The sequence below is a fragment of the Mycteria americana genome, chromosome 1 (genome assembly GCF_035582795.1).
Source record: "Mycteria americana isolate JAX WOST 10 ecotype Jacksonville Zoo and Gardens chromosome 1, USCA_MyAme_1.0, whole genome shotgun sequence".
Taxonomy (NCBI): domain Eukaryota; kingdom Metazoa; phylum Chordata; class Aves; order Ciconiiformes; family Ciconiidae; genus Mycteria; species Mycteria americana.
In genome coordinates this window covers 59,562,959-59,586,187 of record NC_134365.1, presented here as the reverse complement: position 1 = coordinate 59,586,187, position 23,229 = coordinate 59,562,959, and the positions used below count along the sequence as shown (strand labels likewise).

General features: G+C 51.6%; 1 protein-coding gene across 2 annotated transcripts; it reads left to right on the top strand.

Moving 5' to 3' along the window:
- Positions 1-580: 580 nt before the first annotated feature.
- TOM1 (target of myb1 membrane trafficking protein) lies at positions 581-22,014 on the top strand. Of its 2 annotated transcripts, XM_075501636.1 has the most exons (15): positions 582-736; positions 8,270-8,354; positions 10,052-10,130; positions 10,276-10,425; positions 10,538-10,672; positions 10,928-11,074; positions 12,101-12,217; positions 12,671-12,804; positions 13,458-13,491; positions 14,073-14,181; positions 15,208-15,328; positions 17,755-17,830; positions 20,045-20,104; positions 20,455-20,491; positions 20,595-22,014. In XM_075501636.1, the coding sequence occupies exons 1-15, from the start codon at positions 685-687 to the stop codon at positions 20,741-20,743; spliced, it is 1,485 nt and encodes a 494-aa protein (XP_075357751.1). In that variant the 5' UTR covers positions 582-684; the 3' UTR covers positions 20,744-22,014. The 2 variants fall into 2 exon arrangements, 1 of the variants encoding a protein (XP_075357751.1); XR_012775791.1 differs by lacking the exon at positions 17,755-17,830 and having other exon boundaries at positions 581-736; positions 20,595-20,694.
- The last annotated feature ends 1,215 nt before the right edge of the window (positions 22,015-23,229 follow it).

Genomic DNA, 23,229 nt, shown 5'->3' with positions numbered 1-23,229 from the left:
TTTTTGTTATTTCCTTGCTGTTTGATCCAGATTACATTACAATTATACAAAGAAACTTTTTTGTACTGTACTTACAATATAATTTTTTTTCTAACATTTGGAGTATCATCATTCATTTCTGGCATGCACTGTGTTTTCTGCATCTGTTGCTACTACTAGTGCGGAGTGTTTCTCAGCAAGACACGTCCAGTTCTAAGCTCGCTAAACTCACTCACTGCAGCACGGTTGGCCCAACGCGTCGCGCACGGACCGCTGGCCCTTCGGGGCCTGTCGGGAGGGAGGCACCACCCGGCCCCGCAGACGGCATCGGGGCATTTGTCCTCCCCGCCGCCTCGCTTCCGTGCAGGTTCGCGGCGTTAAGGTGAGAACGGCACACGGGGCTCGAGGCGAGTGCGTTACACGGACGCCAGGCGTGGCGGCGTTGGACCGGGATGTGAGCTCGTCCCCGCTTCCAGCGCCTGGCTGTTGGTCGACTGCAGCCGGCGAGCGCCGGTGCGAGGCCGGCCGGGCCCCGCGTCGCTCCGAGCCTCGGCCCCACCGCGGGGCCGGGCCGGGCCGCGCGCCCCTCCCGGGCGGCGGCCGCTGGCGTCACAGCGGGGCCCGGGCGGGGGCCCGCCCCGGCCTGGCGCGCGGGTCACGTGAGCAGCGGCGGCGGCGGCGTCAGCTGATCGCGGCGCGGCGGAGATGGACTTTCTGCTGGGGAACCCCTTCAGCTCCCCCGTGGGGCAGCGCATCGGTGAGCCCCGCGGCCGCGCGCCCCCGCGCCCCTCCCCGCCCGCTCGCTCCCTCGCCCTCCCCCGCGCCCCCGGGGGCGCTCGCCCGCCCGCCGGACACCTTCCTCCGGGAAGCGGCGGCCCCCGCCTTCGCGGCGGGACGGGGAGGGCGTCGACCAGTCAGGAGAGAGCTCCGCTGTGACTGACGGGCGCTGCCGACCAATAGTGGACGCGCAGCCCGAGGCGGCTCTGTCGGCGGCCCCGCCAGCCAATCCGGGCGTGAGGGGGTCTTGAGGTGGCGAGGTGAAGTTTCCTCACTTAAAGGGGCCGCAGACCGGTGGTCCGATCACGCCCCCCCGGCAGAGCCGAGGTCCGTGATTGGCTCGGGGCCATTCCCGCCCGCACCTCTTTGGGGGCTTCGCGGGAGGGGCGGTGTCCTACCGGGGGGCACAGCGGGAGTTGCTGATTGGCTGGGCTCCAGCCGCAGCGGCCTATCACATTCTGGGCGGGAAGAGGCCGCGCTGTCCCTGAGGTGACAGGGCAGCCGCGGGCGGCCGTCACTGAGCGGGAGGCTGCCGGGGACAGGGGCTTCGGGCTGGCCTGGCCCTGCGGCGTCACGGCTCACCTAGTCAGATCAGCGTTCCCCACCTGAAGTACGAGCACTCAGGGCACCCCGGGGGTGGCTGCCCACCCTGAACTTCCCAGCACAGAGGTCTGGGACAAGCAGGGCCTGGCAGGGCTATGCCCTGGCTCTGTGGAGAGCACCTCCCCTGTGCCACGGGCCTTCTCACGGAGCTGAGTCCCAGCTCTGGCAGTGAAATCAACAGCAGGAGCGTAGCGTCCACTCTGTGACCTTGCAGGCCCGCGGACATGCAGTCTCTCTTAGTCTCTGTGCTCAGGTCAGCTAGACAAATAAAGGAGAAGGACGTAGTCTGAGAAAGTGGAGCAAAGAGATGCTACAGTTAGAAAGAACAAGACCATCAAAGCTACACGCCTCTCAAAACAGAGATGCAGTTCTTAAAATACTTAAAAGATTTTTTTTCACCCCATTTTGTATTATCTAAGTGCCCTCAGGTTGTGCTTGAAGGTTGATGTTGCCTGTTTAAACTCTCCCGCATGTGCAACAGCCATTTGCAAGTTTATACACTTGCTCAGTCTTGCTTTTTGTCACTTGTGCAGACCTTAGTTCTTTGCTGTGAACATCTGGTCCCTGATTCAGTAGTTTTTGGTGTGCTTGCATGGGTGAATAGGCTGCTGTGGCTGGGATGGGAAGGGAGCAAGCAGCTAGCTGCCTTAGGTAATGTTTTCATAAGTGCCGCTTATTTTAGAGGCTGCCCAAAGCAGTGTCCAAATTATGTGGGTAGAGGGCACCGCGATGTGCCACTCTCTAGTGTTAGGCGAGATAGGTGAGACACACAACAGCAAGGTGGGGGAAGGATCACCTGAGAAGGTTTTCTGTAACAAAAACCTCTAGATGATCTTTGACGTCTCCCCAGATGAATGTCACATGTTTCACCGCGCTTTCCAGGAGAAGCCATCTCCTGCCCTTTCCAGAATGAATGCTCTTTGATTCCCTCAGTGAGCGCATCAGATAGGTTTCTGTGTTTGGGTAGAGGCAATCTGCAGTTATCTTTAGATGTCACAGATCACTTTTTGCCCTCTGGATCTTCTGATCAGTGTAGTAGCCAGATTGTAAGTGGGTTCCCTCTGGGCTTTGCTTTGGTTAGAGAAGGGATTTTCAAGCAACAAACCAACAGCAAAGAAGAGGAAACAAATATTTCAAGAGTGTTGTCAAACAGGAGTTTAGAGTCCTTAGTACCAGAGGTGTGACAGTAGAGAGATCTTAATGACTAGGGTTGATTTGGGTTATGGGAGTCCACAGAGGTGGAGGAATTGCAGTGTATGAGAAAGGAACTCAATGTGGAGGACTTGAAAGGGCTGGTAGCTGAAAATATGAATGTTTTCTCCTTTTGAACATTGTCTGTCAACATCCTGGGGACATGGATAAATGCTATCTTCCCTGTTTAATTTGAGACGCGAACATGACTTACCCAAACTTGTTTGGTAGGTCCGTGGCAGCTGCATGTTGAACCCATGAGCCTGATCCCCAAACCTGCATAGCACTGCTGCTTTGGGCTGTCTGCATAAAGCTATTACTGTATCCTTGTAAATTACTTGGGCAAAGCCATATGTGCCTGATACAGCATCTAAAATAACTTTAGATGAAGGCTATGGAATAAAAATAAATTCTCTGTGGCACACTGCAGCCACGTTCTCAAATTCCTTCATTAATGTTAATCTAGTAAATCCCATTTATTTTGCTGACAAGGAAGCCAATGCTCAGATAATCTCAGTGATCTGTAACAGAATGAGTCAGTTGCAGAAGAGTAGGTTTTCTAGCTTCTTACTCCTAGTCCTGAGATTTAGTCACAAAAGTTGCCTCTGTCCTGTTTTTGGACCGTGATGTCTCTTCCCAAGTAAGATGAATATAGACTTGTTTGTTTGGGCTTTTTCGTATTTGTTTTTGTTGTGTGGTTTTTTTTTTTTTAAACACATTACTTCTGACCAGTGGGAAAATTTCCAGAGTGCTGAAGCATTGTAGTTTGGATTCCCCCCATCAAAAGGGAAATCCACTGCACCTCCATCTAGCACCTAAGAGAAACTTCAAAATGGAAAATCTAAGTTCAAGGAGGTGCTCTGAGTGAGAGAATGGAGAGGAAACCACCAATGCTCTCTCCTGACCCTGGAAGTCTGGAATAACTGTAATTATAGCAATACTGAAAGGGACAGAGACTGGTTATTTCAGTGAGTGAGGGCAGGCAAGGGAGGGAAGTACCGTGTAGCACAGAGACTAAGAGGATTTTTTATGGTTGGGGGTTGGTTTAAGCATGAGAACCAGGAAAAGTTGAGCCTGTAAAGAGGGAGCAGGTAAGGGAGGCTCATGGGTGAGGAAGAGGGGCAGATACAACACAATATGCCAGAAAAATCCCCACAGCCATTTGGATCCCACCTTGTGGGTGTCCCTGCACCCTTCTGTGCATTGGGACCTTGGGATCTGGTGGGCAGCAGTTATCAGCTGTTGTCAGTAACACTCTCCTGTTGGAGCCAGACGGGTCCCTGCAAGGTAGTGCTTCTCAAAAAGGCATTGCCGTGTCTTCTGTGCCCGCTCTGTCTGGAGGAGAAGGGGCAAAGGCAGCAGCCGAAGAGTCATTTGATCCCCAAGAGTTTGAGCTGATTCACAGGAAAGGAGCAGGAGTTCAATGAGCCAAATACCCACAGCTTTATGTCAGCACAAGTCTGTGTCCATCACCATCCTTGAATTAGGTTTGGAGCCATATCTCTGTTCTCTCTAGAAAGCGCATTGTCCCCTCCATCTTCACAGGAGCAATATGGCTGAATGGTGGAGTCCTGACTGAGCTGGTGCTGAAGTTTCCTCAAGGGAAGTGAAAGCATGAGGCTTAGCAAGGAGACTTTGTACAGGATGCTGATTTGGGCCGGGGGGTTTATGAATTGAGGGGAGGCTGGGAGAAAGGACTGTTGCGTTGCTTTCTGCTGAACCTACCCTGTCTCGTGCAATGAAATGCTGGTGCCTCCAAACACTTGTTGAAATGGGTGAGAAGGTGCTTGATGGCTTTGCTGAGGAATTTAAAGCCAGCAAGACTGAGCGCTGTAGGGCACGCTGGTTAAGGGCCTGACTTGGAGGAGGGGCACACAGTCTCTGATGACCTATAGCAGAGCATGTCACGGGTGAAGGGTTTCTGAACAGCACCTGGCTGGTTATGGGTGCTTCAGATCTGTGATGGGGAGAAAAGGGGACAGGAGCCTGCACAGTACCTTCTGTCCCTGGCTCCCGTACTTCCCCGTGCTATTGACTGTACTGCCAGTGTGCTGCTGCGGGGATGGCTGGGTGGGATCGCCAGCCCCACAGTGGGCTCTCCCCAGCCACGAGGACAGAGACAATAAACTTGAAAAGAAGCAAAGCTGTGAAATTTACTCATGGCACAAAGCAGTGTACAGCTCTCATGTGGCAGTTATGCCGAGCTCAGAGTTCTTTCTTATCTGATGATTCCAGATAACTTTTATAACCTAGCTGCAGTCATCAGGAGCACATGAAATGCCAGGCAGGAAAAGAGTCGATGCTGTTGTTCAACCCGTACTACAATCCTCAGCGGTTCTGGGTCAATCCAAGCAATTTGTGAGGCAGCATACTGGAATCAGGCAAACCCCAGTGCTGACACACCCGGGAAGCTGGACTGGCTGCCAAACAATGTGGCTTTGAAGCGGCCCCATGAAGGGCCTCCTGTACGCTCAACAGCCAGTTAGTTTTGGGCTTGGAGGGAGATGGTGTTCATACGCTTGCTGATAACCTCTGCCGGGGGGAATTCTCCGTGGCAGGTCAGGCTCAGCTCATTAACACGCAGAAGTGGAAGCTGCCTGATAAGCCCCGCCATGCAGAGCACTGGGTGGGCAGCTGTGCTCTGCCTCCCGTGCTCGCTGTTTCTAGGGACTTGTTGCTGTCCCCAGTGATCCCGGGCTCAGATTTCACGAGGGGCAGACAGCTCATGTGCTAATAACGGCTCGTGAAAATGGGCCAGCCACCCTGATCCTTCATGTGACTAATGAATAGACTTTGTTTCCTTCCCTTCTGCAGGCTTTAGTGAAAGGGTAAAGTTCAGGATTTCAGAGAAAACTCCAACATGCCTTACTAGGCTTGGACAGTGCCTTAGCGCTTGAAGCAAGCAAGGAGGATTAAAAGGGCATTAGCTCCAGCTCTCCCAAGGCCAGCGAGGCCAGGCTTTAATCTGTACTCGGTAAATTCAAGTGCTTTGTCCTTGGAAATGGCTCATGGTCACGTTCCTGTTTTCCATATGCCCTAATACTGCTCTTCCAGCTTTGTATTTTTTCAGCCTATGTTGCATTTATGGCAGGTTTGCTGCTTTCCTGCAGCTTTTCGTTGACCAGTGTGTGAACGGGGGTGATGGTAGCAGGATGACCACAGCGTTGTGGGGTAACAGTGGGGCAGTATGTGTCACTTCTGAGGAAGCCCCATTTTCCCGCAAGTGGCCAGCCAGGTGAAGGAGCACGCACAGTTTGTTTGCATTCCTGTCTGAAAAGCAAACCTGCTGGCCGACCTTGGCAGGACTGGTGTGTTTGGAGGAAAAGGAGTGGTGGTGGGGAGCAGGTTACAGAGTGCCACCGAACATAGGGAAGCGAGGGAAGGGCGTTTGCAGACTCAGTTCATGTTTGTGTACAGCAAAAATGAGGATGAAGACTTGAACAGCAAGGACTTGATGGTTAAAGGCAGGTTTTGTTTCATCCTTGTTTTTTTCTGTAGCTCAGAGCTTCCCAGCAGGCTCAGCCCTGTTCCTGAGTTGTGGGTTTTTTCCTTCCATGTGCAGTGTTTCTCTTCAGGGGTTAGAAGAGTGGATGTGGACTTCCTTTCAGTAGAGCAACCCCTGTGTGATTGATTTGTGTGCTTCATTGCCAGAGGCAGCAAACAGTATGGAGAAACTTCTGGCTAGGCTGGGGTTCAAACTGAGGTGTGTTATGAGCAAGGGATGCCAGAGGAGAGCGCAAGTGAAAGGTGGCTTTGTGACCATGTGTGCCAAATCCATCAGACCGACCTGAGCTGCAGTCTGCCTGCTGGCAAGGCTGGCTGTGTGGTGTCCCAGAGCAGGAGGGAGTCTGGAGCTCTGCTACTGTACCAAGTCCTGATCCCAAAGGAGCCCTGACGGAAAACATTTTCCCCCATGTATTACCATAGCTTCACCCATTCATTGGTATATGCCCTGGTGCACCAGACATGCTCCCCTGTAGCCCACTACCCTGGATATATTCTCCACCACATCAATGCGATGCTACCTCCTGTGCCTCACTGAGGAAGCTTAGATCTTCAAGAGACCAGGATTCCTATATAAAATTAATACTCAAAGTGACAAAAGTTCACCTGAATCAAGGGGCCTTCAGGATATTACAGTAGTAGCCAGACCTCCAGAAAGGTGGAAAAGCATCAAGAACGTTCTGCCACTCTCCTTCGCTTGTTTGCCCTCTTCCATCTGGCTGTGGCCACAATGTAATCAGCGTAATCACAGTGCAATCAATACATTCTGCAGTCAACAGAAAAGGTGGTGGCTGGATTGCGATAAGATGTGGATAACTTCACGCTGTGATGCGTAATCTGTGGGAGGGACACGTGTAAGAGGCTGCATTGCACAGTGCTGTGAATAGCTCTCTGCCTAACCTTAAAAACAGGACATCCCAAACCATAATGGATGTGCTTACCCAGGCAGGAGTTAAAAAATCTTATTTTTCCTGTGTTATGGCCCTATCCCATTACTGCATGAATGGGCATTTCATTTCACTCCCACAGAGGGATCATTAGCTGCTGGGTCAAAAGCAGAAAAAGGCAGCTCTGCAGAGGAAGGGCCTCTCCAAAGGGGTAGAGGACCCTCAGCAGCAAGGGCCAGCCCCAGATTTTGCAGGGACAGCAGTTTTGAAAATGCAGGCACTTCTTTAACTACCTCGTTGGGTCTGAGCTCTCCTGAAGAGCACCTGGTAGGTGCTAAACCAGTCTGGCTAGCTTTAATTCTCTTGCCCCAGTGCTAAGTCAGGCATTTTACAAGATGGGAGAGCTGGGAAGGATGGTTCTTGTCCTCTGCTTGCCATCTGCTGTGTCTCTAAGTTTCCCCGTGGTCTGGAGAGTGCCTGGGTCCTGCCCCGCTGGCGGTTCTCTTTCCCTCAGCCGCTGGTGGCGTCCCTGAAGGCATCAGTCAGTCGGCGTGGGTAGGACCAAGATATGGCTGATTATAGGGTGGAGACACTCGTGCTCTCAGTAATAGCTGCTTGTTTCCCAAATCTCTGCCTTGAATAACATGAAGGCTGACTGAGGAATTCCTAATTAAAGGGGACACAATCAAAGCTGAAACAATATTGCTTCAATTTCAGCCTGCAGTCCAGTTCTGTCCATACTGCCCAAACGCTGGAAGTTCAGAGGAGAGATGTAAATGTTAAACAAGAGAGAACCCTGCTTTGGCTGTTTATGTTTGCTTGTTTGTTTTTGTAGGGCCCATGTAAAAAGAAGGGGGCTGATTCTTTTGTCTCCTTAATTTGGTGCAAACCAAGAGTGATGCCATTGACATTAGATCCTTGTCACTGCGAGCAGACCAAATGCACGGTTTCTGGCTCTGCAGCAACAAAGCAAATAAGCCCCCTTTTCTCCAGCTGTGGAGCTGAAGTCATACTGAGCCCCCTCCCTTTGTGTGCAGGACACCAGAGATCACACAGCGTTTGTTTGTGTGTTGCCAGCATGGGTGGCGTGGGCACAGTTCAGCAACCACCCGTCCCAGTGCCGGCCAGCCATGTGCTTTGCGGTGGTGACACCTAGCGGGGAGCACTTGGTGGCCTGGACTTTGCAGTCGGATTCGCTTCCTTGCGCGTTGCGGTGGAAGCCAGGGAGAAGGTGGCTGGGCTCTGGGGTGACCTGACAGATGAAGAGCGGCCCATGAGAGTGCCAGGGCCGCTCTTAGCCTTGCCGTGTCTTGGTTTCTGTTTTCCAGAGAGAGCTACCGATGGGTCGCTGCGGAGTGAGGACTGGGCTCTCAACATGGAGATCTGCGACATCATTAACGAGACTGAAGAAGGGTAAGGGAGCTGGCAAGGGTACACGTCCAGCGGCAGGTCCCAGCACACCCTGTAACACTACATCCCTAGGCTGAAGTGGTAGCATGCACTGGTGGAGGTAATAAGCTAGGCTTCCCAACAGTCCCTTAGACGAGACTCTGCTAGGAGACCTAGAGACACAGCAAAGCTGCCAGAGCATCTGTTAGATGCTTCCCCGTAATCGTGAGCACTGGGAGCCATTCAAACAGGCCTTCAGGGTCCCCAGAGAAACCTCGATTCAAGCCAGGCTGCCTCCCATCTCCCAAAGGCATATTTGCAATTCTTCCACTTTGGTTTATTCCTCCTCCATACCCCTCTCTTTCTCTCCTTTTGGAATGTAAAAATCTGCAGGCTAGTGACTGAGGAGAAAGGAAAATCTCAGGCTGCTATTCAGTCCTCTGACTGTGCAAGTCCTGCTGGGGTTCACTTCTCAGGTATTTTCAGGTACAGTCACTCAGACATGCGCAAAGTGGGTGGGGGAGCCCTTGTCTCCCTCTCCCTGCGGGGAGATGTTCAGAAATCTGCCAGACTTGTTAATGCTGGACCTGGGGATTTGCCAGTGAATTCAAGGGGGATTGCTCCTCCTTACAGTGGAGATGTCAAGAGCAGCATGTAAAAAACAAGGTGCTACATGGAATAAAAAATGTAGGTTTCACTCCTGCTGTCCTACCCCACAGTGATGCTGACAGAGGATTAGCAAGCCCAGTTTTCAGCTTCACAGTTGTATGAAAACGTCAAACATCTCTACTCACAGATCTGTCACCACTTCTTTTCCATGCTATCCCCACAGTGCAAATATGCCTGTCTGCCCACAGTTCTCAGTCCTGAGCTGTGGCCACTTGCTGTTTCAGTTCTGGGCGCCTGATAACACAGCTGTACCCTCCTGGCATGGCAGGCTTTCTCATTGCCCTGCTAATGCCCATCCATTGCAGCCATGCTGCCACACGGGCCAATACACTCCTGCCCTCCTCATTCCTCAGTGTCTCCACCCCACTCTTCTCCTCTAGCACCGCTGCTCTTCCAGCCCAGCCTCTCTTCCTGTGCTCTGCCTGTTGGTTCATTTGTGCCCTCTCACAAGACCACAGTGGGCTGAGACCACCGTGCTTCTCCCCTCTGAGAATGGTTAAGGAGACCCTGCTACGCTGCTGCTCTCTTGCCCACCTGCAGTATAGGCAAGATTTTGCCACTGCGTCTCCCCTGCTACTTTTTAGCCTCCTTTCCTCCAGGAAAATGTCATTAAATAGCTTCTCTCTGAGCAACCCAGGGATTGCTGCAGCTCACTTTCTCCTTCCTGTTTCTAACCCATGCCAAGCTTTTTTGTGATCTCCTCCTCTTCAGTCTCTCTGCCATGGGATTTTGCTCTACCCCCAAGTAGTGCATTTCTAGCATTGCTTTTACTCTGCTCTCTGTTGTGTCCTGTACACCTTGAGTTGTTGCAGACATCAGCACAGAGGCCTCCAATTGCAGTAACAGCACTCATTAGCAGGACCCAGCTCCTCTTGCAGAACCACGGGCAGAAGCCACTTTACCAGTCATTGCTTCAAGCTGCCCTGAAAACGTGGTGGGGAAGGTCACCTGCTGAGTATGAGGCATGCAGAGCCAGCGGCTGTTTTGCTTTGCCTCTCTGTAGGTGGGTCTCAGACTTCTGATGATCTTTCTTCATCTCATTTCTCCTGCAGGCCCAAAGATGCCTTCCGAGCCATTAAGAAGAGAATTGTAGGGAATAAGAACTTCCATGAAGTTATGCTGGCTTTGACGGTGAGTGGTCAGGGCTCTTTCTCAGCTCTGTGATATCCTGCTGTAAAGCTGAGTCCCTGGCTGAAAAGACATGGGTACCTAAAGCCAACAAGGTGAACACACATAGGCAGAGAAGGCTATAGCTAATGCTTCATTGCCTTTGAAGGTCCTGGAGACATGCGTCAAAAACTGCGGCCATCGCTTCCATGTCCTTGTGTCCAGCCAGGACTTTGTGGAAGGTGTCCTGGTGAGAACAATCCTGCCGAAGAACAATCCACCTGCCATAGTGCATGACAAGGTGCTGACCCTCATCCAGGTGAGCCAAGAAGCGTGAGCATCTGTGCCAGTTCAGACAGTGTTTGTCTTTAGGTGTTTGTACAGAAGATGACTGTAAATGATGATGGGCTGTACTGTCTCCTTCTCCCCAGTCCTGGGCGGACGCCTTCCGCAGCTCACCGGACTTGACTGGTGTCGTTGCTGTCTATGAAGACCTGAGACGGAAGGGCCTGGAGTTCCCCATGACTGATCTGGACATGCTGTCACCCATCCACACACCACAGAGGGTATGGGAGCATTGCTGAAGAGAAGGGTGTTGGGCAGCTGCCATTCTGGAGCTATGAGGGGACTTCAGGAACCCTGGCTTGCATTTAGAGGGCTTTTGGGGAGTGAGAAGCTCCAGGACAGCCTCTTTGCTGAAAGAGCTATTGAAAGCAGATGGGGAGTTGCCATCCACATTCCTCTCCTAATTGCACTGCCCTTTCAGCTGTGAGTGTCTAACATCTCCTTCTCTCTGTCACTTTTCCCACCTCTGTCTGTAGACTGTGTATAGCTCTGACTCCCAGTCTGGACAGAACTCACCTGCGGTCAACTCTCCTCAGCAGATAGAATCCATCCTCCACCCTGTCACCCTGCCCACCAGGAGAGGCACATCCAGCGATGCGCCCATCACACCCACACCAGAGCAGGTGAGTTGGACATGAGCCCCATGGTGCTGCTGACTCTCCCTATGTTTGGGGGCTGTTTCATAAACACTGTTCTGGGACTGCTGTCCTCGTCCTTCCTCAGCCTCTGTCCTCAAGGAGCTGTTCCATCAAAGCATAGTCCCTCAAGAGCTCCCCAGAGCTCCGTTGTGGTCACAGTGATGAGCTGGGATACCACAAACATGGAGTGGTTATGTTTTCCTAAGGCAGGGCTGCTTGCAGGTAGAGGAAGATCTCTTGGTTATAGGGAAGTGGGGAACTGAGACACAGAGGTTTAGAGCAAGGTCTTTGTAGCGCAGTACAGCAAAAGCTTGCACAGTAGATGCGTCCTTATCATCTGTGTTTATCTTGCCTCACTGCTGACTTTATATGAATCAACCCTGTCTGGCTATGTGGTTTCCAAAGGCCAGGGCTTTCTCTCTTGTTTCCCCATCCTTTTTTCTCCTTCCTCACCCTGACTTCATATGACACCATGTTCAGCACCAAACATCCAGCTGTCGGTAGGTTGCATCCCCTTGCAGAAAAGAGGCTAGAAACTGTTCTCAGGAGGCTCATTAGCAGCTTATGAAACCAGAGGGATAAAGCTTCAACTGTACATTTAGCCTAAGCTTGCCTTTTGAATGGGAATTCACTTTTTTCCCCTCTTATACTGCTTTGGAAATGAAACGATTTGAGTGGCTGCCACACAGGAGCTGCTAGCTAGGGAGAGATTTGAATCATAACAGCAGCCTGTGCTGGCTATTGAAAATCAAGGCTAGGCTAGTGGCCAAAGATCCCAGGTGAGGGCCTGGCATCTGTTACCAGCAAATGAACTTCATGGTAAGTAATGGAGCTTCCTTCTGCTGGAAGCTCCCAAGAGCCGAACTGAGCAGTGACAAACAAGCTCCTCAGTGGTTGTTCCCTTCAGCTCTGTGAATGTGCACACACATGTGGTGCACTGCAGTTCAGAGATACCTCAGCTGTCTCCCCAGTCTTCCCAGGCCGAGCAGTCACTTCCCCTCCCTTTTGCAGATTGGGAAGCTGCGCAGTGAGCTGGAAGTGGTGAATGGGAACATGAAGGTCATGTCAGAGATGTTGACAGAGCTGGTGCCGTCCCAGGCCGAGCCCTCTGACCTGGAGCTGCTGCAAGTAAGGAACACTGGCGGGGCAGAGGGCTGGCACATGAAGCTTGCTTTAGCAATGACTTGATGGACTGAAACATTATGCATGCCAGGCATGGGGAACAATTGCACTGGACAGTTTACTGTGGGGCTTATCAGGGAGTGATGGGGTAAGGGAGACACAGGGAAGGTGGAGTTTCAACGGCCAAGGGAAGTTGCACTATTGAGGCTGGAATCATCCCACATGGGGACTTGTAGTCCCTGAGGACCTTTCTTTCTGGATGATGTGTTACACAAGAGGCATACAATTATTGTCTGTAAAGCTCAGACTCAGTTTACCTCTCACACCAGCATCTGTTGCCCATCAACCCTTGCTGACCTCAGTAGCCTCTGGGGTCTATCTGTCCCTGTCAGACTTCCAGATCTATGGGTGCTCAGTCATAGCCTGATCTTTGTGGTAACTTCCCCTTGCTGTGAGCAGGAGCTGAATCGGACATGCAGAGCCATGCAGCAGCGTGTGCTGGAGCTGATTCCCCGTGTCCTCCATGAGCAACTCACCGAGGAGCTACTCCTCATCAATGACAACCTCAACAATGTGTTTCTGCGCCATGAAAGGTACCTCTCTCCTCCCTTCTCTGCCCTGCTCTTCCACAAGAGTTTACTGCTCCTTGAAGGCCTTCTACGCCACCCTTTTGATCTGCCCATGAGTATAATGCTCAAGATTTATCAGCCTGTATCATCCATCTTTGAGAACAAAGACAGTTCTCAGCTTTTGCTGATTTATTCCTGCTGCTATGCAAGTTACTGATGGAATATAAAGAATATAAACCCAGAAGAAGAAGGAGGAAACTGGATGGAAAGAGCTGGTTTTCTAGCTGTGAGGCAGACAGGGATAGAAAGGACTTGCCCACATGGGGTCAGCACCCCTTTTTTTATTTCCATTTCATCAAACCTATCTCTTAAGCTAGGATGAAGTCTGGAGAATTTAGTCCCTGTGTCTGTATGGAGAGCTGGGTTTGAACCATTTTGGTTAGAAGTAGCTCTGGAGGATCACAAGAAGGTTCCTCACATCACCTCTCAGGAGACATCAACTCTGTGGGCCTTGTTGTGGTGTCTTTGGTCTTGAGGAGGAATTGGGCCCTGAGCCATGGTCCTCCTTTCCTAGTATGTAGGAAAGGGCAGACTGTGCCAAGCCTGATAAAAAATCTCTTGGGCTGTGGGTGAATAAGCACATACTACTGAAATGCATCCTGTCATCATTCTTGCAGGTTTGAGCGTCTTCGAACAGGACAGCCTGTTAAGGTAACTTGGAGCAACTACCCCTCTGTGCAGCTTGGTTTGCATCCTGCAGGCCCTGCTGTGTCCTGCTGCGTTGGAGAAAGGTTCAGCCAGCCCCGCTTACAAGCTGTAGGCTTTGCTGTCCTAACCCAGCTGCACCAGGCCACACTGGTCTGCAGGACACTTCAGTTCCCACTACTAGCCTCTCCCTCCCTGCCAGTGGGAGCCTTCCTCTCGCCCAAAGAGCAGGAGCAGACCAGCAGCAGTTGTGGTTTTCCGGTATTGAACACTGAGAGGACCAATTCCCATATGAGCCTCCCTTTGTCCTCTGAGCACTGCCCTGTCCTCTGAAGCAGCACCTACCATACTTACTGACATCCAGCAGAGCTGCAAGGCTGGCTGCCAAGGTGTATTCTGCCCTGGGATACTATTCCCAGCCAGTTCTCTGATCATTATCCCCCTTCTCACAGGAAGAGGCTTCACAACTGATATCTTTCAATGGGTACAGAAGGGCTTCCCTTTCCAGTGTTAATGAGCTAGGACTGAAGGGTCAGGGTGTCTGGGCTTCCGAAACTCTCCACCATCTTCCTTTTTTTTCTCCAAAGGCACCAAATGAGGCAGAGAACAGCTTGATTGACCTGGGACCCAGTACTCCTTCTGCAGTGAGACAACCTGAAGTCACCAACAACCTTTCCTCTCAGCTGGCTGGAATGAGTATGTTGCCATGCAGTTTTCCCCTCAGTCCTCCTCCTGCGTTGCCCTGGGAATCCTTTCATGCCTTTGAATCACCTCGCAGAGTTATTTAGTCACATTCATAAAGTAACCTAGAGAAATAGGGTGTATTGCCAACTAATAAACTCATGGAGAAACTTGTATATGCCCCAAGGTGCACAAGCATGCATCTCAGCATCCACACCTCACGTTGTGCAGGAGGTGGACATGACTTAAGAAGGACCTCAGCATTAGGCTGTGGCTAAGGACTGGGCCTTCCAGCAGGGCAGGGGAGAAAGTTGCTCCCTCTCCAATGCCTAGTAGCAGTGCAGTTGCCTCTCTTGCTGTGTGGTGTCAGGCTGACCACTGAGGTCTGGGAGAAGAAAAGCAGCTGAGCTGTGCTGCAAAGGCAGCCGTGAGCATCTTGGGCTAAGGACCCAGGATTTGACAGGTTGTCTACTCAAAAAGCCTGAGAGGTCCTGAGGAGTCTTCAGGACATACCAACAGCCTACACAGCGCTGCCTGAAGCTGTCACTGGCTGTGAGCACATTCAGTACAGCTTGGGTGCAGCTACAGAAAATTGGCAAGACTGTTTTTACAGACAAGCCAGCAGAGATATTTTTCAAGTCAGGGTTTTTCAGATGATGCCTGAGTCATGAAAATCCACTCATCTGTCTCAGAGGTGCTTGCCCAGAAGCACAGGTTATCCTCTTCCACAGGTTATGGAGCAATTCCCTCTGAGTTGTCTTAAATGGTCAGGAACATCTAGCCTTCAGCATCAGTGCAGTAAATTGCTGCTGCCTGAGACTGAGCTAAAAATATCTGCTGAGCAGGCGAAGAAACTGCTTCTGTTTCTTCACCCATGATGCTGCACACACACGTAGACTGTGCTGCAGCTGAGGGGCAGGATAGATGGTCCTAGAGCAGTTTAGCCTGTTCTGATGCTAGCTTTCCACCTAGCACCTCCAAGCCCGTGAGCCTCTGTTTACTGCTCTGTGCTGCCTGCTCACCCTGCTCTCTCTCCCACAGACCTGGGCTCGAGCAGCGTGAGTGCGGGGCTGCACTCCCTCGACACCTCTGGCAAGCTGGAAGAAGAGTTTGACATGTTTGCCCTGACCCGTGGCAGCTCGCTGGCTGAGCAGCGCAGAGAGTGAGTGTAGCAGCCCACTCTGTCCTGTCCTGCCTTCTTGCAAGGGGGGAGGGCTCAGGGCAACTGGGGCTGTGACCCCAGCAGCAGTTCCTGGGAAACAGTAGGATGCAATAGAAATGCACTCTTCTGACGCACAGTGTTTGTAGGATAACCTCTGTGTTCCCAGTCCTTCCTGCTGCTGTCATCTCCCCTTCACAGTGTCCTCCTGGGCATGGGGAGAAGGAAGTGGTCTCTGCGTGTGGGGACTGCAGTGCTGCATGGGCTGAGGAGACTCTGTGTCTGGAGATGAAAGTGTGGAGTGGGACTGGCTGAGTTTTCTTGTCTGTCTGTGAACTCATGTCCTGACTGGGGTGATGTTGAATTTGGGAATTGCTGAATATTGATGCAGCCTAGTGGACAGAGTATTGATCTGGAGTGCAGGAATTATGCAGTCAGTTGTGCCTTGCAAGGCAGGGCACTGCTCTGTGCCTCAGCTTCCCTGATGGTAAGTGGGACTGATGTTTCTTCCTCCATAGTGTGTTTGAGACCTCTTGGTGTATAGCACTAATAGTTGGGTCTCCATAGTACTGGCTGAACTGAAGAGGTCTCTCATGTACTGCAAAGAGTGGATTCCTGAATCCTTGTTCTGAGAGGAGCCAAGAAGAGCTGTGCTGGCCAGATCCCTTCAGCTTGAGAGACTGCGGGTGATCTCATGCTGCTTTGCCTGTCAGACTCGTCCACTGCTCTCCATTGGTTACCAAGCAGTAGAGCTCACAGGCACATGGCTGCCTCCAGCCCTCAAAGTCCTGTGCTCCTGATTTCCATCCACTGGAATGCCTTGTTCTGCAGCTGGGCAGTAGCAAGTTAAGATCTCTTAAGGATGTCTCCTTTCGTTCCTCTGCCTCAGACTGCTTCTGGTAAAAGTGGTGGGAAAACCCATGGCCTACACACAACTTCATGTGTTTTGCCCATGGGTTTCCCCACCACTTTTACTGCGGGGTGTGCTGCCTGAGGGCGGAGGCAGTCCAGGACAAAAACAGTGGTGCCGACAGCACCCAATCTGGGGCTGAAATCCGAGCCACTGGTATGTGCTCAGTGTTGGAGGCTGGGGGAGATCTGGGCAGGGGTGGAATCATATCCTCTCCACTGTGGTGCAATCCTTAACAGACAGAAGCTTGTGATCTCTCTACAAGTAACGAGATATTCTATTTATTCCTCACTGCCCTCCATCTGCCTGCACTTGCACTCCTGCCAGGTAGCCTCTACTCTCACTGGCTCAGGCTTCACATTTCACTCACCAGCCTCTGCTCTCAGCGTCTCCCTCCATCTGAACAGACCCATTGCCCTGCTGCTCCCAGACAGGACGTGCTGGCAGGAGACACAGGCAGGGCCGCTGGGTTTTGTTCCTGAACCCCCTATGCTTCATGTGTGTCTCGGCGAAGCAGTGCTTGAAACATCTCAAGCCTTTCCTGCCGTTCTTCCTCATCAGTGGCATGATAGCAGCATTGTACTTCATCCTTGATGCCATTGTCCACAGCGGCCCCTTCACTGATGAGCACTTCTTCGAGAAGTTTGAGCGCCGGTGGCCCAAGCCCCTGGCCCCCAACAAAAACACCTCCACTTGATGGTCTGCTGGATCTGCGAAAAAGGGCCTGGGAGCAGCTGGAGAGGAGACTTGCGGAGAGTTTCTGGGAGAGGCTTCATTCTCCCAGCATGGATGGACTGTTTTCCCCACTCTGCATGGATCAAATGGTGACGTGTGGTATTAGCATGTGTGGTAGCAGCCTAGAGGAGACACAGAAATGAGATAAGGGAGATTATGGCTGAGACGTGTCTGTGTGTGGGAAGAGGTTGCTGTAATGGTGCATTTGGAGACCTTGAAGCAACGCTAGGCTCTTCTGATCATCCAATCTCACCTCCTATGTAGCATAGACCAGTGAGTCTCTGCCACTATCAGTTCTTGAGTGGTATCAGTTAAAGAGATGTTTTTGAGCTGTGTTTGTGTCTGTGAAGGTAGGTGAGTATATAGGAGCTTGTTGCTCGAATCCTTTCTAAAGTAGCTGTAATCTTCTGGTCAGTCTGTGTTAGTTATCTCTCTTCTGGAGTCAACCCCAGAGACGAGTGTCATGGTTGATGCATCTAGCTCTGTAAGTCTGTGTTTTAGTCTGTTGGATGGTTGTTTTCCTATGATGCCTTGTCATCCTCCTGTCATGTGCCAGGGCTGTCCTGTGGTATCCCACAGTGATGTTGCACTGAGTAGATTAGTCTGTTGTGTGGTGGGCTACACTTTTAGTATGGGGTTCTGCACCTTTCTAGAAGCTTTTGGGAGCAGAATGATGAGAGATTAAAAGTTGTGCGGTCAGAAGCGCTGAATATGTTTAGGAGTTCCTGCTCTTCACCCTCCGGCATCTCATCAGCCTGTATGTTATCTAACTTCATGCTTTCAGGGTAAAGTACGAAGATCCCCAAGCCTCCAAAGGACTCGCTGGTGCCCTGGATGCCCGGCAGCAGAACACAGGAACGGTAAGTGGCCACAGAGCTTTTAGTGCGTCACCAGGAATGAGAGTATCCTCCTTGCTCACTAATGCAATAAATGTGCTGTCTGTTTGGAAAAAATCAAGTGTTTAACATGACTGATGATAACTCCCAGTCTCCACCAACCTGCATTTCCTACCTGGGCTATATACCTCATTCTTTAAACCCCAGAGGTGGGGAATTATGGAAAGCCTGGGGTTGACTCAGTCAGTAACAGGATGGCCTCCTTATATCTGCAGGGAAATTTCCACCTGGAAATGTATGTTTTATTCCTCTTCAGCAGGTTTCCAAGTCCAGTTGCCTTCTCTCTGCAATCAGAGAAGTAGGCCACCAGTACTAGTGTGTTCTTTCCCCCACCCTAAACCCACTGCCTCCCCTCTCCCCTCACCCTCCACGACAGCAGCTTTCAGTGCAGACTCTCTCTCGACCAGGGGGAGGCTGGTACCTCTAGTGATGGAGCCCAACTGACTAAGTGGATGATGCGGCAAGGAATGGTGAGATCGTGGAGCGCCAGCAGGGAGGAAGGAGGCTGGGGCTGCTGAACTAGAGGTGGCGCTGGCACAGCACGTGAAGATGCACAGCAGACATAAGCAGAGACTGCAAACTGAAATGGAGCAACCCTGCTCTGGGCCAGTAGTGGAGACCAGGGTTGGGAAGGAAGCAGGAAGTGTGTCAGTCCTTCCTCAAGTAAACATGTCTGCAGGAAAAAATCCTAGGAGCTCTGAGGCCAAAAGAGCATGTGCCACTCTTTGAGCTAGAGGATGGCCTGTTTTGGGGTGGGTGTCTGGGGCAGAGGCACTAGGCAGTGGCACCATGAGGAAGGCTGCTGCCATTCATTCCCACTGCAGCCTCTCCTGCTCAGCATGAGCTGCCCCACTGAGGAAAACACATTCTGTCTTTTACCCTGTTCAAGGCCTCCTCCTCTAGCTAAATTGCTTGAGCCTTCAGGCTGTTGAATTTGGTCTTTTGGCAGCAGGAATTCCTGCAATTACATCCCCTCAGGCACACTGAGGTTTTGACACACTCCCAGGTCTGAAGCTCGTTAACCTGTCTTCCTGAAATGGGCACTGCCCAGACTGATGTCTGCTCTAGGAAGTTTCCTCACATGCTATCCAGTTGGCTTGAATGCACTTCTACCCCAAAGAGTTCCTCTTTGGGTAGACAAAGCCAGTTCTCTTTGAAACTTCCCTAATCTCACACATCCTCTTCTATCCCCATTCATCCATCTGCCAGCTGTGGTAACTATCTGCATTTGCTCCCTGGTTTGGGGAAATTTGCCTGTCCTTGGTAAGAGCGCAGTGCTCTTTTTCTTGGTCTTGCTGTTTTCCTGAGAGCAAGGGAGCTATACCTATTAGGAGACTAATAAATAAGTTCCCACAAATACTCTCTTGTGCTTGTGCTTGTGCTTGTGGAGCCTCTAGCAAGGGCTGCTCCTTGCTCAGCTTTGTTCAGGAACTTGTGACTGGAGAAGAGGATCTGGGGTTTTGAATTGGACTTGGTTTCCTTCAAGGTTATCTCTGTCCACTAGACAGAGTGTCTCTTTGGTGCTTAAACTGGCCAGGAACATGAAGTCTTCTAAGCTAGCCTACTCCCTACTGGAAGTAAAATTTACTCTAATTTTAGAGGACTTTCTCTTTGATGGGTCTGTTTCTGTAGTTTGGTGTGATGTCAAATCCTGCTGTGCTCCATGATCCTACCAGGGAATCACTTCTTGGCAGGTGTCTTTCCCCCCTAATGTGGTGCCAAACTTGGCACATCTGGTATCTTCAGCATCACAGACTTTGACATCAGACTGTCACTGGTTTGTAGAAGGGAGGAGATGTGGAGAAAAGCACATCTCTTTTTCTCTGGCTGCCTAACACAAGCAGCCAACTTCCACCTAGTGAGTCCTCACCAAAATGGAAAGCCTGGTCCAGTCCTAATACCCCAAAGCCAACCACCAAACCCCAGATGCTTTTAATGGCACGTATCCTGGAAACTATGTGTGTCTGGGTGTGGATGAGGCAGAGGAAGCAGGTGAGCAGTGGCATTGGTAGCTGGGAGAGCTTTGCAGTGGCATTGGCTGGATTTGAAAGGGCCTGAGCTGACTGAACATTGGAGCAAGAGGGTTAGCTTTTGGGCTGGGCTTTCTTTTTGCAGAGTGGGTTTCCTGGAACATCCTCTCTTTTTTTGGCCTCATCGCTCTCTTTCCTTCTGTCCCAGGTGCCGGTTCCCCAAGCCAATTTCATGGAAGACATAGAAAAGTGGCTCTCCACTGACGTGGTAAGTGAGGGGCTGCTTTCCTGGAGCCAGCAGTCCTGCCAGAGTTGTCTGCGGGGCTGGATTTTAGGCAGTGTACAATAGCACTGGCACTGCTGAATGTGTGACACAGGCTGCTCAGAGGGAGCAGGGGAGGAAAAGCCAAGTACACAGGGTTTGGGATACCACACCAGTATAATTAGCCTCCGGGAGGCATAGCTAATGAGCTGAGACTCAGGGCTACTCTAACACGTCTGTACTGTGGAAGTGGGGGGAGCACTATCCTGTCTCCCTCCATGCAGACAAAGAATCACATCTGTGGAGGTGCCTTTGTCTACCTTGCTTCTAACCATGCCCTTCTCCTCCTTCCCTAGGGAGAGTCAGAGGATGCAAAAGGTGTCACCAGCGAAGGTAAGACTTGGCTGCCAACCCCTTTCTCCAGCTGTCCTGGCAGCACCTTGGCTCTTCCACAAACCTCCCTCCTTGCTAATGCTCTGCTCTTCTCTTGCCCCAGAGTTTGACAAGTTTCTGGAAGAGCGAGCAAAAGTTGCAGACCGGCTACCCACTTTGTCCAGCTCCTCAGCAGGGACATCCGTCTCCCCTCCTGCTGCCAGCCACCATCGGAAGCAAGCAAAGGAAGATGATGCTATGTTTGCCTTGTGAATGCTATGGACTGGTGTGCTGTGGAGCAAGAGGCTGTGTGTGCTGTTTTGCTTGCCTCCAACCAGGGGCCAGCAGGGGAAGGACTCTGTCCCCTTCCTCCACTCTCTTCCTGTTTTCCCTTTGAGTTGTTTTTATTTTTAAGCTGCTTTCAGATTTCAGATAATCTTTGTTGTGTTTAGGGATGTCACACAATAGACTTGTGAAGGGGGTTTTCAAAGCTGCTAGAGAATGTGGGAGTTCAGTGGGCTTTTTTTTTTTTGGTACAGTGCAGGCAAAGTAGAAGAAGCTCCTCATCCTCCTCTCCAGTGAGGCAGTCAGAGATCTTGCCCAAGAAGCAGGAGAGGCTGCAGTCTGCTGCTGAAATAATTCCTGCCTGCCTCTTTCCTTGCCCCATCCCTAGAATGGATCTCCAGCCCTCTACCTGCCACTGTTAGACTGGAAAGCATAAGGATGCAAAGCATTACAGATGGCAGGGGAGGAACACTAATGGTAGGGGGGCCCTGTTGCTTTAGTCTCTCTTGCACAAGTGCTTACGGTATGCAACACCTTCCCACTCACAACCCCTTCTCTTCCTCTTCCTTTCCTCCCTTGCTCCATCAGTTTATCCAGAATCCTACCCACAGCCCGAATGTTTCCGTTGCATGACAGCCTGTTACCAAAGCCCTCGGCTGCACACGGGGCTTGAGCTGCGAGCGGTACCCCAGGCTGAAGGGGCTGTCTGCTATGGGGTAGGATGTGCCTTCAGCAAACTCTTTGCAGTTAATTTAATTCTCCCATTATTATACTTTTCTCCCCTCTTTCCCCAATGCGATCCCACCTCCCTCTCTCACTTCCACTGATGCCTTCCACCACATCGTGCCGTGGTGCGGGGAGTCTCTCTGAGCCTCTCATCAGGCCAATGCTATAGACAACCTTGGGGTAGCTGTGCATGCGGTGGGCAAAGAGCTGTGTTCCCTGAAGCAGGAGGCCCTTACGTAGGCACTGCTATACCAGCGAGAACATGCTGTTGCTGGGGTAGCTTCTTCAGCTGGTGAGCACAGAGGTGAAGCGAGACATCAGTCATCTCACGCCAGCAAAGCAGCCCTGCAGCAGCCAGGAGCTCCTTTGCACATGGGGAGAAAAACCCTTCTGAGCAAACCGCACGCGCTGCCCAATTGCAAAAGGTAGCCAGGGAGGAGGGTGCCAAGCCTGGGGCTCCTGCTCGTGGGATTTCTTGTTGAGTGTGGGAGAACTGCCCTTTTTTATTGCACATTAAAGGAGCAAAGTCTTGAGCCTCCCTCGAAGATAGGTGTGTGCTGTCAGTGCTGGCGTGGTGAGGGGAGGACGCTGTGGGGGAAAAGAGGGGTGCAGCCATGCAGCCACATTTGCTCTCTGCAAAAAAGCAAGGGCACTGTGGTGCTGAGATGAGGCACGGCATGGGGGCTGAGGGTGCTGCAAGCCAAGGCAGGTGCTCACTGCTTAAAAAGTCTCCTGGGGAGGTGACTACAGCCCATCTCAAAATAGCAAGAGGGTGAGCTACCTCCTCTCCTTTCCCTCTCTGCCTTGTGACCAGATCCGAATACCCACCTCGCAGCCCATAAATCACTTAGAAGACATGCAAGAAATACAGTTGCTATGAAAGGGCTCTCTGGCATCCATAGAGCATCCTCAGTTGTCCCCATGCCATCCTGTGGTGTCCAGCCGAGTGGGAGCTGGGGGAAGGATTCTTAAAAGGAGGTTGAACGGGTCAAAAGTGTCATCTGAGCCCCAGACTTGTAGGAAGGAGTGAAATTAGCTGAAGTTGTCCAAACCTCAGCACCTCCCTCTCCCCGCGCCTGCACTGCAGTCTCAGCTGTACCAAGCTCAGGCAGAGGCTTGAGGATAAGAGCTGTGAGCAAAGCTGGTCTGCAGCTAGTGGCAGCGGGGCTGGAAAAAGCAGGGTGTTGGGTTTCCTCCTCTGTAAGCACTTGTGGGATGGGAGGAGGCTTTGTGTCTTCTTCAGCTTTCCAAGATGGACAGCACATACCATCCTCGGACAGTTTGTCCCTTGGAAAAATGGATCGCCATTTCCAATTTCATTGCATTCCCAATGCCTCTGGGAGGAACTGGGGGAGATCCCCCTTCCTTTCTGAACCAGTTGGTATTATATATTTAATATAACCCTCTTTGAACAGCAGTCCTCAAACCAGGGTGTGCATGCTGTCGTTTGGAGGTGGTGGGGAGGGGAAAGCCCAGCCTAATGGGCCTAAAAGCCACCGGTCCTGCCCCATCTTGCTGATGCGTCCACGAGTGGCTCTGCTGGAGGTTGCCTGAAGCTACAGGGTCGTGGCTTCACCTCTGAGCTACTCCCCCTCCCACAGCCAGTTCTCCAGCACGACTTCACTGTGCCACAGGACCCTATGCTCCTCACCTAAGAAAGGCTTAGATCAAATGAAGCGTGCAAAGCACTTTCTCTCTGAAGAGCGCAGCCTAAGAGCCATGGGTTTCTGCCTTATCAACTGCATGAG